Source organism: Neoarius graeffei, chromosome 3, assembly GCF_027579695.1.
Source record: "Neoarius graeffei isolate fNeoGra1 chromosome 3, fNeoGra1.pri, whole genome shotgun sequence".
Lineage (NCBI taxonomy): Eukaryota > Metazoa > Chordata > Actinopteri > Siluriformes > Ariidae > Neoarius > Neoarius graeffei.
The window spans coordinates 102,828,595-102,843,300 of record NC_083571.1 but is presented as its reverse complement, the minus strand read 5'-3'; the positions used below and the strand labels follow the sequence as shown (position 1 = coordinate 102,843,300).

General features: G+C 41.1%; 1 protein-coding gene across 2 annotated transcripts; it reads left to right on the top strand.

Moving 5' to 3' along the window:
* LOC132883788 (leukocyte elastase inhibitor-like) lies at window positions 1-11,448 on the top strand. 2 transcript variants are annotated; one of them, XM_060917799.1, is made up of 7 exons: window positions 1-89; window positions 430-616; window positions 5,907-6,044; window positions 8,674-8,791; window positions 8,912-9,054; window positions 9,165-9,332; window positions 10,951-11,448. In XM_060917799.1, the coding sequence occupies exons 2-7, from the start codon at window positions 449-451 to the stop codon at window positions 11,359-11,361; spliced, it is 1,146 nt and encodes a 381-aa protein (XP_060773782.1). In that variant the 5' UTR covers window positions 1-89; window positions 430-448; the 3' UTR covers window positions 11,362-11,448. The 2 variants fall into 2 exon arrangements, with proteins under 2 accessions (XP_060773782.1, XP_060773784.1); XM_060917801.1 differs by lacking the exon at window positions 430-616 and adding an exon at window positions 4,827-5,078 and having other exon boundaries at window positions 7-89.
* The last annotated feature ends 3,258 nt before the right edge of the window (window positions 11,449-14,706 follow it).

Sequence of the window (14,706 nt, the reverse complement as noted above, 5' to 3'; positions counted from 1 at the left end):
GTATCACTGTATGGCTTTCGGGTGTACTGCATTACAACAGCTGCTTGTGTCCCTGCTGCATTCTGACTATTCATCCCGAGTTTCCATATGTGAGTACTACAAAATTCAGATCTCTCCAGATTTCTAATTTACATTAAATGAGAGTAGATTCGACATTCCTAGGAGTTGCATGTGAGTGTGAATGGTTGTTTGTGTCTATGTGTCAGCCCTGTGATGATCTGGTGACTTGTCCAGGGTGTAGTCTACCCCGCCTCTCACCCATAGTCAGCTGGGATAGGCTCCAGCTTGCCTGCAACCCTGTAGAACAGGATAAAGTGGCTAGAGATAATGAGATGAGATGTTTTGTGATTTTTCAGCCATAATATGCACGGATTTTGGTGTTGTGCACCACACTGCACAATTCACATAACTGTGTGTGTTATGCATTAGATTCATCAATACATCAAAGATGGAGAATTTGAGCCACGCTAATAGCGCCTTTGCCCTGGACCTGTATCGGGCCATAAGCGTCAATAACCTGAATGGAAACTTGTTCTTTTCCCCACTGAGTATCAGTGCTGCACTCAGTATGGTCTACTTAGGAGCCCGAGGAGCTTCTGCTGAGGAAATGGCTAAGGTATGAGAGCTTATCTTAAAAACATAGGCAACATAAAACCAGGACTGAAACGTGTGAACAAAACATCAAAATTGTAACGATATTATGACATAATGTGGTTTCTAAATACCTTGTATTAAGTCACAATGCTGAAAATTTTATGTGATGGTGAAAGCTTGTTATTCTTGGTCAAATCACAAAATGATGTTTGTTTGTTGGATTATACAAATGGTGTGATACTTCAAACCCCCATTAAAATCCCCATCCAACCTATCTGAGATCATCTCATCTCATTATCTGTAGCCTCTTTATCCTGTTCTACAGGGTCGCAGGCAAGTTGGAGCCTATCCCAGCTGACTATGGGCGAAAGGTGGGGTACACCCTGGACAAGTTGCCAGGTCATCACAGGGCTGACACATAGACACAGACAACCATTCACACTCACATTCACACCTACGGTCAATTTAGAGTCACCAGTTAACCTAACCTGCATGTCTTTGGACTGTGGGGGAAACCGGAGCACCCAGAGGAAACCCACGCAGACACGGGGAGAACATGCAAACTCCGCACAGAAAGGCCCTCACCGGCCACGGGTCTTGAACCCGGACCTTCTTGCTGTGAGGCGACAGCGCTAACCACTACACCACCGTGCCGCCCCTATCTGAGATCATTCGGTATAATACAGTGTACACAAGATCTCTGTAACACTACAGTTACTATCAGGGCTTTACATTAACACCCGCCCACCCGCCAAATGCGGGTAAAATTTGGCTTTGGTTGGTAATAACTTTAGTCTCACTAGCCACTTTGGCGGGTGGTTTATTCTGTGGTATGACGACATATTTTAATTGTAGTTTTCTCTGAAGGCATCTGATATAATAAACGCATTGCAATGTAATATTACTGTACGTGCCTACAACTCCCATGAACACCTGCATAAACATTCTGACAACATGTCAGAATTGTTTAGAACGTTCGTTAACAGCTCAGATAAAATCAGTGATATGGTAACCTGCGGTTAATGAATAAAGCAACAAAGTTGCTGACGACTGACAAGCGCACTATGTGGCGACATAGAGCTGGAGTTTCAAACCCTGCTGCTCAGGAAAAAAGGGGCAGAGATGAGCAGGGCCGGAGGCAGCATTTTAAAATCACCGAGGTCCGTGATGTGCAAAAGCGCGCGCCGAAAAATTTTCGCCATATTTAAATGAGAGGGGTGAATTACACGCCACACAAGAGATCTATTCCTGAAATTACTTTTAATGGTGTTTGCACTGAATATCGTCAGTTTTGAAAAAAAAAAAATCATGTATGTGGCAAGGGTAAGAATAATTTAAGCTTGTTTAATGGTTTGATCTGGCCCAAGCAATGAGGACAAAAGATACCCTAACCATGTAGCCTATGTAACTAAGATACATTAACAATCTGACATCCATTACACCTACACACACAAAAAAAAAAATTCTGGGAAAAAAAATCAGTATACACCACCATGTTTTAGGCAAAGTTATCCAAGGAAAACATACCATAAGTTGAAACTTTCCACTCTATTGCTTTGGCTTATCGAATTATTTATTTTTAAAATCACAAATAAGGTAGGCTACAACTGCGCTGCTTCGAAAATGTAAATTGAACAGCTTCATGAAAGTGCTCTGATGGTTACCATGAAAAAAAACCATGTCTCCTGCACTGCATTCCTCCCCAGAGTCATGCGCTCATTCGCTTTTGTGTTCTTGGTCTCAGAGCCATGTGCACGAAACAGACACAGAAGACAGAATCAACGTTTAACATAATTAACAATGCACTTTTTACGGAGACATTTTAATGTTATTCTTTCTTTTTTTATCCAGTTGAATATTTAGCGTACAAATGTATTTTCAGCTCTTAAAAATGACCAAAGTTCGGACCTCGGTGGCCTCATAGCTGGCTGCGGCCATGGAGATGAACAAGATGCTAATAGGAAGATAAGACAGTTCAATGACAAATGGAAGTTAGGGCGAGATTGGCTAGTTCATAGCAAAACCAAAAATACCATGCACTGCGAAGACTAGAAAGTATGGCAAAGACAGGCACCAGTAATTTTAAACTCGAAACTATAAAGGACCACGAAAAGTCAAATGCACACACCGGTACTATAACATCAAAACAGGCGAAGACAGCTAGTTCACTAAGGACAGCATTGCTTTCAAGTCCCTGGCTGTCATGAAGTCGGCTGAGCTGGAGAGGATGGAGCTGCTGTTTAGAAACATTTACGCGATTGGAAAGAAGTTGATCCTGCCCCAGCTATCAACTTATGGCCTGCTGGAAGCCTCAGGTCATGAAAACCATTTTTCATGGACCATTCAGACTCATCTGATGATGAATGTAATGAGGACATTTAATGTCTCTCTCTACACATGTTCACACACACACACACACACACACACACACACACACACACACTATTAATAGATAATACATACAGTGGTGCTTGAAAGTTTGTGAACCCTTGAGAATTTTCTATATTTCTGCATAAATATGACCTAAAACATCATCAGATTTTCACACAAGTCCTAAAAGTAGATAAAGAGAACCCAGTTAAACAAATAAGACAAAACTATTATACTTGGTCATTTATTTATTGAGGAAAATGATCCAATATTACATATGTGTGAGTGGCAAAAGTATGTGAACCTCTAGCATTAGCAGTTAATTTGAAGGTGAAATTAGAGTCAGGTGTTTTCAATCAATAGAATGACAAATCAGGTGTGAGTGGGCACCCTGTTTTATTTAAAGAACAGGGATCTATCAAAGTCTGAGCTTCACAACACATGTTTTTGGAAGTGTATCATGGCACGAACAAAGGAGATTTCTGAGGACCTCAGAAAAAGCGTTGCTGATGCTCATCAGGCTGAAAAAGGTTACAAAACCATCTCTAAAGAGTTTGGACTCCACCAATCCACAGTCAGACAGATTGTGTACAAATGGAGGAAATTCAAGACCACTGTTACCCTCCCCAGGAGTGGTCGACCAACAAAGATCACTCCAAGAGCAAGGCATGTAATAGTCGGCAAGGTCACAAAGGACCCCAGGGACACTTCTAAGCAACTGAAGGCCTCTCTCACATTGGCTAATGTTAATGTTCATGAGTCCACCATCAGGAGAACACTGAACAACAAATGGTGTGCATAGCAGGGCTGCAAGAAGAAAGCCACTGCTCTCCAAAAAGAACATTGCTGCTCATCTGCAGGTTGCTAAAGATCACATGGACAAGCCAGAAGGCTATTGGAAAAATGCTTTGTGGACAGATGAGGCCAAAATAGAACATTTGGTTTAAATGACAAGCGCTATGTTTGGAGAAAGGAAAACACTGCATTCCAGCATAAGAACCTTATCCCATCTGTGAAACATAGTGGTGGTAGTATCATGGTTTGGGCCTGTTTTGCTGCATCTGGGCCAGGACGGCTTGCCATCATTGAAGGAACAATGAATTCTGAATTATACCAGCGAATTCTAAAGGAAACAGTCAGGACATCTGTCCATGAACTGAATCTCAAGAGAAGGTGGGTCATGCAGCAAGACAACGACCCTAAGCACACAAGTCATTCTACCAAAGAATGGTTAAAGAGGAATAAAGTTAAAGTTTTGGAATGGCCAAGTCAAAGTCCTGACCTTAATCCAGTCGAAATATTGTGGAAGGACCTGAAGCGAGCAGTTCATGTGAGGAAACCCACCAACATCCCAGAGTTGAAGCTGTTCTGTACGGAGGAATGGGCTAAAATTCCTCCAAACTGGTGTGCAGGACTGATCAACAGTTACCGGAAACATTTAGTTGCAGTTATTGCTGCACAAGGGGGTCACACTAGATACTGAAAGCAAAGGTTCACATAGTTTTGCCACTCACAGATATGTAATATTGGATCATTTTCCTCAATAAATAAATGGCCAAGTATAATATTTTTGTCTCATTTGTTTAACTGGGTTCTCTTTATCTACTTTTAGGACTTGTGTGAAAATCTGATGATGTTTTAGGTCATATTTATGCAGAAATATAGAAAATTCTAAAGGGTTCACAAACTTTCAAGCACCACTGTAATATACATAATAATACAAATAATACTTGCATATCAGAACATCAAATGTTTTTCAATGATAAATGTTTTGAATTGGACTTTTAATATTAGAATCAGTTCAGTTGTACTGAATGTTGATCTCATCTTATTATCTCTAGCCACTTTATCCTGTTCTACAGGGTCCCAGGCAAGCTACAGCCTATCCCAGCTGACTACAGGCAAAAGGCGGGGTACACCCTGGACAAGTTGCCAGGTCATCACAGGGCTGACACAGACTCACGGTCAATTTAGAGTCACCAGTTAACCTAACCTGCATGTCTTTGGACTGTGGGAGCACCCGGAGGAAACCCATGCGGATACAGGGAGAACATGCAAACTCCGCACAGAAAGGCCCTCACCGGCCACAGGGCTCGAACCTGGACCTTCTTACTGTGAGGCGACAGCGCTAACCACTACACCACCGTGCCGCCCTGTACTGCATGTTATTTTTCACATTATACGATATTTCATATTGTAAGGGGCTTGAATTTGAGTTCAATAAACAGAATACTCTGTTTATATTTTTATCTGAATTGGTTGCATGTTTTCATATTGGGAGTTACCTTAACAGCACTGAATACTTGAGTGCTACTGTAGAGATACATTATACGCTGCCATTCATAATTAAGTCTAGATCTTCCAAACTTTAACGTATCATGGTGAAGAAAAAACTGCGATTTCCTGACAACAAAATTGTGGCTAGTGAAAAGGCTGAATGGCTAGTGACTCGGGAAAACCACTAGCCGCAGTGGCCGGTGAGCAAAAAAGTTAATGTAAAGCCCTGGTTATATTATGCTCATTATTGTGATCACAACTGATGAATTATAGAATATACAGCCCGAGATAAAACTTTGTGTATGTGCAAACCCACATAAAGTTTATAGCTTGACAACGAACTTTATACTCAAGCAAATTTGCATTACCATATCCAGGGAGTTTCACAGTGGGACCACATCTGTTCAGACATGCAATAAACCACGTCTTGTTACTGTGTTTTTCATTGAATATTAAATTTTCTTGACGGATGTTGAACATGCCAAACGCAATCTTTAAGCACTTTTCATCATCATAGTATCATTGTAATTTCTTCACCTTTTTTTTTTTTTAGATTAGATTAATGCCTGAGGTGTATTTTAGGAGTGTTAAGAAATTTTCACGCATATACATAATGGAATTCTATCCTGTTTCTGGAGATTTCCTGATTCTGTTGCTCATTGCAGGTTTTGTCCTTCAGTTCGATCCCTGATGTTCACACCCACTTCAAGACCCTCACCTCTGCTATTAACAGCCCCAAAGCCTCCTACATCCTTCGACTGGCCAACAGGCTTTATGGAGAGAAGACTTTCCATTTCTTATCTGTAAGACTTCCAAAACCGTTCATTTATTTTGGTTTTGTTTTGTTACAAAAAAATGGTTCGCGTCATTGATCTGTTAATAAAGGACAAAGTAGGTTCTAGAAGTTCACCAGTTGGTAACACCAATCCTTAATATTCTGTGAAGTCAAAGTTAAAGTTCCTCTCAAGCCAGGATCTGGTCTTCCCAGGGAGTCTTCTGTCCCAAAACTAACCAGCTCTTTAAGGCCTATGGGTGTGGCGCTGATCTCCGTTTCGATAGCCCTTGGCCTTTTGCCTGTACAGTTAGGGTTATAGTGCAGGGGGTAGTCCTCTGGTAACCATGAGAGTTTGACTTCCCCACTTGCATCTGTATTGCAGCATGCCTTACCAGACAGTAATGGGTACCATTTTTAAAATGGTGTTTAGTATGACTCAACCACAAGTAGAACTCGCGATCTCCCAGTCGAGAGGCAAACACGCTAAGCCAGGGGCATAGCTGGGGGGGGGTTCCTGGGGTGCCCGTGACGACCCCCCCTTGTCGGACCATACATTTTTCATTAGCCGCATAAGAATATTAGAAAAGTGCCCACTGTAATTTTTCTAACATTTTTTTTTAACAAGATTGTCACCTCAGCCTCATTCGGGTTTCTATAATGTTGTATGGTCTTCCTGTGGTTTGGGTGCAAAAACCCATTTTGTCAGAGTGTATGTGGGAGAGGCAGATGTAAGTGCAGATATGTTAAATAATACACAGTGCAATATGAGCATTAAGTGCGTGAAACGCACACAACAGCCAAACAGTCCGAAACAGCAGGCAAAGTCATAATCAAGGAAACAGGCAGGAGATCAATCGAGGTGCGGACAGAAGATCAGAGACAAAACTATACAAGATCAAGGGACGAGAAACAGGAGTCGAAAAGCCAGGAGGTCAGCAAGAACAGGGACAGGAAACAAGGCTCAGTAAGGCACACTAGATGCGGCATAATACTTCGCATCATCCTTGCATGGGTGCAGTCCTTAAATAGCCCAAACATAGTTAATTGATTAAAGACAGGTGTTCTTTGTTAACGCCGCGCATGCCGGAGTTCGTTAGGCGCGCGCGCAACCCGATGCGTGCCTTCAGGTGCACGAACCAAGGTGTGCAGGACTGACACAGTTCTGCACAAGCGCAACAAGATCGCACTAGAAAGCATGGTCAAGCTGCCAGTGTAGCTGCAGTCTTTTTAGTTGCGAATTACAAGTATTTCCTTTTGTGTTAATAATTCACCATGTCAAAACAAGCTAAACTTTCCTCCTTCTTTCGATGTGAAGAGAGGTAAGCAATTTATATATTTTTTTCCATCAAAGTTGCATTTTGTGGCTTCGAAGCTAAGTTTTAGTGCCATTTCTAGAACACAACATCAAGAAAACGTGGAAGACACGGCAATAATGGAAGAGCTGGTTTCTAAGCTACCTAAAACTAGCAACGGTAATTATTTTTTGTTATATAATGTACTCAGGCTGCCAGTCAGTGTGTGACCCCCCCCGAAAAATCCTAGCTAAGCCCCTGTAAGCACTAGGCCAACTTGCAGTTTAACATACTGTGAGGTGACAAAAAAAAAGCTACCACTAGAGGTTCTGATAGTTTTTTTTGTTTTGTTTTTTCTCTACTTTACAAATCCAGAAGACACCTAGTGCCATTTGACTGACATTGCAAGCAACTATCTACATTTGAAGTTTGTGAAAATACAGTATGTGTAGCTTCTTTTGCGACACCAAATTCTGAATTTCAGCTCCTGAACTCTGCTTTTGGGGCCACAAGCAAATGCACCTCTGGCCAGACTGCCTTGCCCTGTGGGATTTGCCCCTGGGCTGGTGGGCAACTTAATGACTGTCACAGGAGTCCAGGAAATGAGTTCTAGAGCCCATAGTATGGGGCCTTGTTCACTCACACACACAGTGCTGGCCTTTTTGCAGGGGCTACTGAATAGTATCTGATACTATCTACCTCCTCAGATTATACAAGGTTGTTGGTAGTGGCTGTCCATCATTAACGATGATGATTGCTTCATTAGGATGTTCAGAAATGCAGATGGGCCACGATTTCCTAACAAAGCACCTTACACAGTAAAACAAATGATTTCATGCCCCCATCATGTTGTCTCTCTGGACCTCCAGACCTGATGCCAAGTTGTGCACAAAAGTGCCACAGATCTGATGGGTATGGAAGTTGCCCCACAATGACAACTGACTTGCTGAGTGATGCCATCCATTTGCCATTTGAGTGGCTCTTCCGCATGCCATCTGGTGGTGTGCCATTAACCCACATCTGCCACATTGCACCGAAAAGTGCCCTGTTGCTGTGGCCTTATTGATGTACTATTTAACCCATAGCTGGAACCCAGGCAGGTGCTACCACTCTGGGTCAGAGCGGACCTGGGAGCAATGGTGATTAAGGGGTAACTCCACTTTCCCCAATACTCCAGTCCTCCCAGACCGGAGACTCACCACCAGTTGCAATTTAGTCATACCCAGGACTATCAAGGTCAACATCTAAACTAAAATGCAACTTTTTGCATTATGATATCCGGAGCAAACCTGAAACAAGACAGATTTTACTCAGGTGTTTGTGCGGGGGAAATGTGTCCTGAGTATGTTGTACTTTTTGTTGCAGGAATTTTTGGACTCTACTCAGAAGTTGTATCAAGCTGATATGCAGGCAGTAGACTTCATTGGATCATCAGAAGAGTCACGAAAGCTCATCAACCACTGGGTGGAAGAGAAGACTGAGGGTAAGAGCCAAATCCATTTAGAGACATAAATATTCTCTCAAAATCTACACCATAATGCACATCATGCAACAGCTGTGTTTAAGACCATATTCAGGTCTTCAATGTTGTCTTTGATTTTAGGTAAAATCAAAGATGTTCTGCAGCCAGGGATGGTCACAGCAATGACTCGACTTGCCTTGGTGAACGCTATTTATTTCAAAGGAAAATGGAAAGATGTGTTTAATACTGAAGACACTAAAGAGATGCCCTTTAAGATAAATAAGGTGGAAGTCACATAATTCACGTTTGCTTTATAATACTTCAGTCTTCATAATCCAGTTTCTCTGTATAGTTAAATGTTGCTCATGACCGTTTGTGTATGTATGTTTGTTAGAATGAGACAAAACCAGTGCAAATGATGTACAAGAAGAAGAAATTCCTCTTCAACTACGTTGATGAGTACAAGCTGCAGGTGCTGGATTTACCCTATGTAGAGGAAGAACTCAGCATGGTGGTGCTTTTGCCTGAGGAGTCTCAGGATGGCTCAGACTCCCTTCAGAAGGTCCGCACAAACATCCTCAAGATTTTGTCTTTTTTTCCTTCTAATTAATAATGATCTTCAGATAAACAAAATCTATTTAAAAAAAGGCAATTTTACATCTAATTGAAATTCAAACTGCCTATAGACCCCTTGCACTGACATCACATTTACTATACATTAGCAACCATCATTACCCTATACCTGGGGGACAAGTGAACTTTGTTTACATACTGAAGCCAAGTGAAGATGTCCGGCATCTGTTGTTATTATCTGAAGAAAACTACAGGTAAAAAAGCTCTACTACCGGATTTACTTGGATAATCTTAGTCAGAAAGAAACAAAGGATAGATATAAGCGGAAATTAGAGTTTATTAGAATTTATTTACAAAATTCCTCGAAACGACTGGAGATTTGTGGCCTAGCATTAGCTACATGTTGGAATATACCTTCTTTTTCCCGAAGAGTCCTGACACAGAAGAACAGTTAAAAAAAAATACAAAAGCAAGAAAACCGTCTTTGTGTAAATGATTTTCCCAACATCAGCTTTTGGGCACAGAATGCTGTGAAAGCCAAAGCATTTACTCTCAAAGGACTCCGACCTGAACTGTGGGCTAGATAGTATTCCCGTCCCTCCATGTCTCAGCAACCCCAAGGACATCTAGTTACAGAGCTATTTACGCTATCATTTATACAGTGATACTTATTATTGTTAAAACAATGTCTGAAATGTTATTATTTGTAAAGTATGAAAATATCTTGCTCTAGACTTTCAAACAATATTGTAAGATTTTATTTCAATTTTATCGAATACTAGATGGTAAAATAATTACAAACAGTAACAGAATCAGCACATTCCAGTTGTAGCTATAGTCATACAGTGACTATAATCACCCTTGTCAAAATAATTCCAATAAACGGTTAATGTTCAGTTCCCTCTTCATTTATTCTCAATTCAAAAGGCACAACTGAGTCACACAGGTTGATAAGTGTGTAACGGACAATTACTATTTTATCCAAAATAGTTTTTCCTGCCTTAGTCGATTTATTGCAGCTGTTGTAAAGTTCGCTCTATTTTCAGGCTTAGCTCCTCTCGTCTCGTTTTCAGATTTAGCTCCTCTCGTCGTATTCTCTTTAATCACTCATTTCTTCATTGTTCTTGAAGCATTTGCTTCTCTTTGTTAACATTCTTCTTGATAGCGGGGAGACAGTAATACCTTTTATCTTTTTGAACGATTTGAACAACCAAAAAACAATGCAAAAATGAACCATATTGAAGAAAGATTAAGCCTTGCTTACATGAAAGACGGTGTCCGTTTGATCCCCAGGTGAAATTATCACGTGATGTGTGACGTCATATGCAAGGGGTCTGTTAGCATGCACAATCCTATAAACACTCACTGGATTGTATGTTGGCTGCTGGCAGTCAGGATCTGTCTATCTGCTTAAATTGCTGTCTGACCTACTTGAGTATTATGTTATTTCATTTGATGTCTTTGTCTCTTCGATGCTTTCACATGAGCTCTTTTGTCTGGTATGACACTACTATGATTTTTATGGCAGTAAATGATTCCTCTACCAAAACTGTTCCACCATAGTCTCACTAACACCTGACAGTGTCTGTGTGTTTCTTGCTTCACAGCTGGAGACTGAAATAACAGTGGACAAACTGCTTGAGTGGACAAATCCAGAAAAGATGACCAGGTGGAGTGACATCAACGTCCATCTGCCAAAATTCAAGCTGGAAGAGCAGTACTCTTTGATGGATACACTGAATAAGATGGGCATGAGCTCTTTGTTTCAGGCCAATGTTGCAGATCTTACAGGCATGAGCAGCCAAGAAGGACTTTTTATGTCATCGGTGGCCCACAAAGCTTTTGTGGAGGTTAATGAGGAAGGCACGGAGGCGGCAGCAGCAGCCATAGTTGCAGTGAATGAGTCATGCCTGTTACAAGAGGAGAACTTCATGGCAGACCACCCCTTCCTATTCTTCATCAGGCACAACCCCATGAAAAGCATCCTGTTCTTTGGGAGATTCAGAGGCCCACAGTAGATATATACTGTACAATGTCAAGAAAAATAATGCTTGTTTGAAAGTTTGTTTTTGTATCAATAAAAATAGATGATATGCACAACAAAATGTGTTAAATGTGTTTTGAAATGCAGAGAGGTCACTTGTATGTAAGTAAAGTGCATTGATTTTATATACTGAGTATATTCCATCAGCACAGAAACAAAGAATAAAAGAAACCTGTTGAAATGTAAACATACAAGAAATGACAGAATGGTTGTACAGTTTCATGACAGAATGGTTGTAGTACAACTACTACAAACTTCCTGAAGGGCTAAAGGAATGAGCTTAATGCGAGTTTATCTTATTTCTTTAGCAATTTAGATTTTTAAGCACATATTTGTTTATGCTTACAAGTATGGCATTTTTGTTCCTATTTATAAATGACTGCCTGAGTACTACCCCTCCCGGCTTTTTTTTTTACTGTTTGTCCAGTTCATCAGATTATCAGAAGAATAATGTGCCAGACTGAAAAAAAAAAAGTTTATGTGGTTGATAAGTTTGAAGTTTGAAAAGGACCATCATTCGTTAATTCCTGTTCAGGAGGCTCTGATATAGATGTCACGCGCTATGTGATAATCACATCTTGGAGTTACGGTAAATAGGCACCGTCTTTTGTTTAAGCAAGGCTTAAAGCTAGATAGCCTTTCAATTTAATTAAAATTGGTGAAATTTAGTTCCTTCTGAAATTTGGTCATTGTGATATGTTTATTTCTGTAATATCTCAAAAAATCAGGCCATTCTGTGGCTGGGGCGTTATTTAATTTGAAGGGATTCCCGAGCAAATAACGTGCATGAAATCACTCGCTTCATGCAGTCAAGCAGACAGAGGAAGTCCGTGTGTGCATGCGCAGGTTTACCTACTTTTCCTTCTTCTTTTGCGGTTTTACAGCACCTGGCATCCACAGTGTTGCATTACTGCCATCTACAGGTTTACCTTGACCGTGCGCTGATAGTCACATCATCCTGTCACTAAACAAACAGCTGATCACACCGAGGTGCTCGCTGACTGCTGATATTTATTAGTATGGTCCTGCGTTTCCCTTCCTTCGCAACATAACGTCTTTTCTTCTCACTTTCCATTTCTGTAGTCGGTCCTGCACGTTTCATTCACACACTCACGTCCTCTATTTTTCTCTCCTGTTTCAAATTTGTATCCCACAATATCTTGCATGAATGGGGAAAGCCCACCACGTGATGTATGATGTAGTATCTTGAATTGGGTCATGGTGAAGCAGGAAAAAATCGTGGAGAATTTAGGGCCATGTGGCCTGAAATTCATCACTTGTTCTCTTAAAAAAAAAATAATACAACTGGAAGTCTGTGATTCAAATTCAGTAGCTTCTGATCCACTAAACAAAAATAATTGGGTGTTGGGTAAAATTCGTTTTATGACCGACACTTGAAAAATCTGAAAGGCAGTCTACCTTTAATCTGTCTTCAATATGGTTCATTTTTGCACTGTTTTTGGTTGTTCAAATCGAGAAATAGATAAAAGGCATTACCATCTCCCCACTATCAAGAAAAATGTTAACAAAGAGAAGCAAATGCTTCAACAACAACGAAGAAATGAGTGGTTGAAGAGAATATGACGAGAGGAGCTAAGCCTGAAAACTCCAGAGAAATTCGCGATTGCATTTAAATGCATCTCATCTCATCTCATCATCTCTAGCCGCTTTATCCTGTTCTACAGGGTCGCAGGCAAGCTGGAGCCTATCCCAGCTGACTACGGGCGAAAGGTGGGGTACACCCTGGACAAGTCGCCAGGTCATCACAGGGCTGACACATAGACACAGACAACCATTCACACTCACATTCACACCTACAGTCAATTTAGAGTCACCAGTTAACCTAACCTGCATGTCTTTGGACTGTGGGGGAAACCGGAGCACCCGGAGGAAACCCACGCAGACATGGGGAGAACATACAAACTCCGCACAGAAAGGCCCTCGCCGGCCACAGGGCTCGAACCCAGACCTTCTTGCTGTGAGGCAACAGCGCTAACCACTACACCACCGTGCCACCCCCATTTAAATGTATTTTTAAAAAAATAGAAAGTCGGAAGTGAGTATGGAAGAGTTTGCTTAAGAATCTCATTTTATTTTTCTGCTCGCATTCGAGTTAGCTTCTTCATGAAAGGGTTTGATTTTCTTACAGGTGAAACAGCTTCCTTTTTCAACACGGAAAACCCAGATTGGTTTCAAACGACTCAGACATAACTCAGTAAAAAACCCTACAAGAAGTGACATGCACAATATATCCTGAAAGAACAGAAAGGATAAACAGCAGAGACTGCTGGAGCTTTGTTTCTGTTATCACAGAAATCCAGTCCTGTGCAAAATGTCACCATGGAGTTAGAGTGTAGTAATGAACCTCCAGTTTGAGAGAGTTCTACACAAACAGACTGAACTTCACAACAGCTGCATGCATGTGAAATGGAAATAAATCAACTAAGGCAGGAAAAACTATTTCAGATAAATTTGTTATTGTCCATTACAGACTTAACCTGTGTGACAGTTTTGCCTTTTGAATAGAGAATAAATGAAGAGGGAACTGAACATTACCTGTCTACTGAAATTATTATTGCAAGCATGGGCGCCGCCAGGGGGGGAAAGGTTAGAACAATTCTAGGGGCCCAGCACTGCCATGGGGCCCTTTAAGGGGCTGATAATATGCTTTTAATGATTTTAATAAGACTTTTGAAATAACAACAATGCAATATTCCATCTGGTAAAATGAGCTAATTGAACAAGGTTGTCTATTTCTTGAGTTCTTCAATATATTGTCATTTAACCCTCCCCCTTTTGTGAAATGGTACGGTCCAGTTCTGGTAGAAGCGCGATGTGTTAAATCTGTGTGCTGATCAGTGCAACGCTACTTGTTGCTGTGTCGCGGTGCAGCAGCCAGCCAGCAGTGGAGTGCGTACAGTCTATGATCGCTAAATATGAAGAGTGGCTGTCAAAAACGTAAAGAAAGGCAGCTGAAAGCTGAGAGGGACCGGAGAGGCAGACAACTGGTCACTCAGTTTTTCCCAAAGAAACGTAGCTATCGCTCACGTGTGTTCAAAATATTAGCGAATGGTAAATGGACAGTATGAACGTGGTTGGATTAGCCTATCAAGAGAACACTTTTACAGTTTGTACAGTGACATTTTTTCCATTTTAATAACTGAACTGACTTGTGTGATAAACAAGATTAAGTATTATGTTATGCTGGTGCTAATAACTAGTGCTAATAACCAGTTTCATAACTAATGGGGTGCCCTGAATATGCACAGATTCAGCCTCAGGGGGACCTCCGCCCTACCAAACCACTGAACCCCCCTTT

Bases quoted from the DNA above. Each gene is read 5' to 3' on its own strand.
- LOC132883788 (XM_060917799.1), top strand. From the start codon at position 449: ATGGAGAATTTGAGCCACGCTAATAGCGCCTTTGCCCTGGACCTGTAT. The intron at 6,045-8,673 runs GTAAGACTTCCA...TTTTTGTTGCAG, and splicing joins AGACTTTCCATTTCTTATCT to GAATTTTTGGACTCTACTCA. The intron at 9,055-9,164 runs GTGGAAGTCACA...TATGTTTGTTAG, and splicing joins TGCCCTTTAAGATAAATAAG to AATGAGACAAAACCAGTGCA.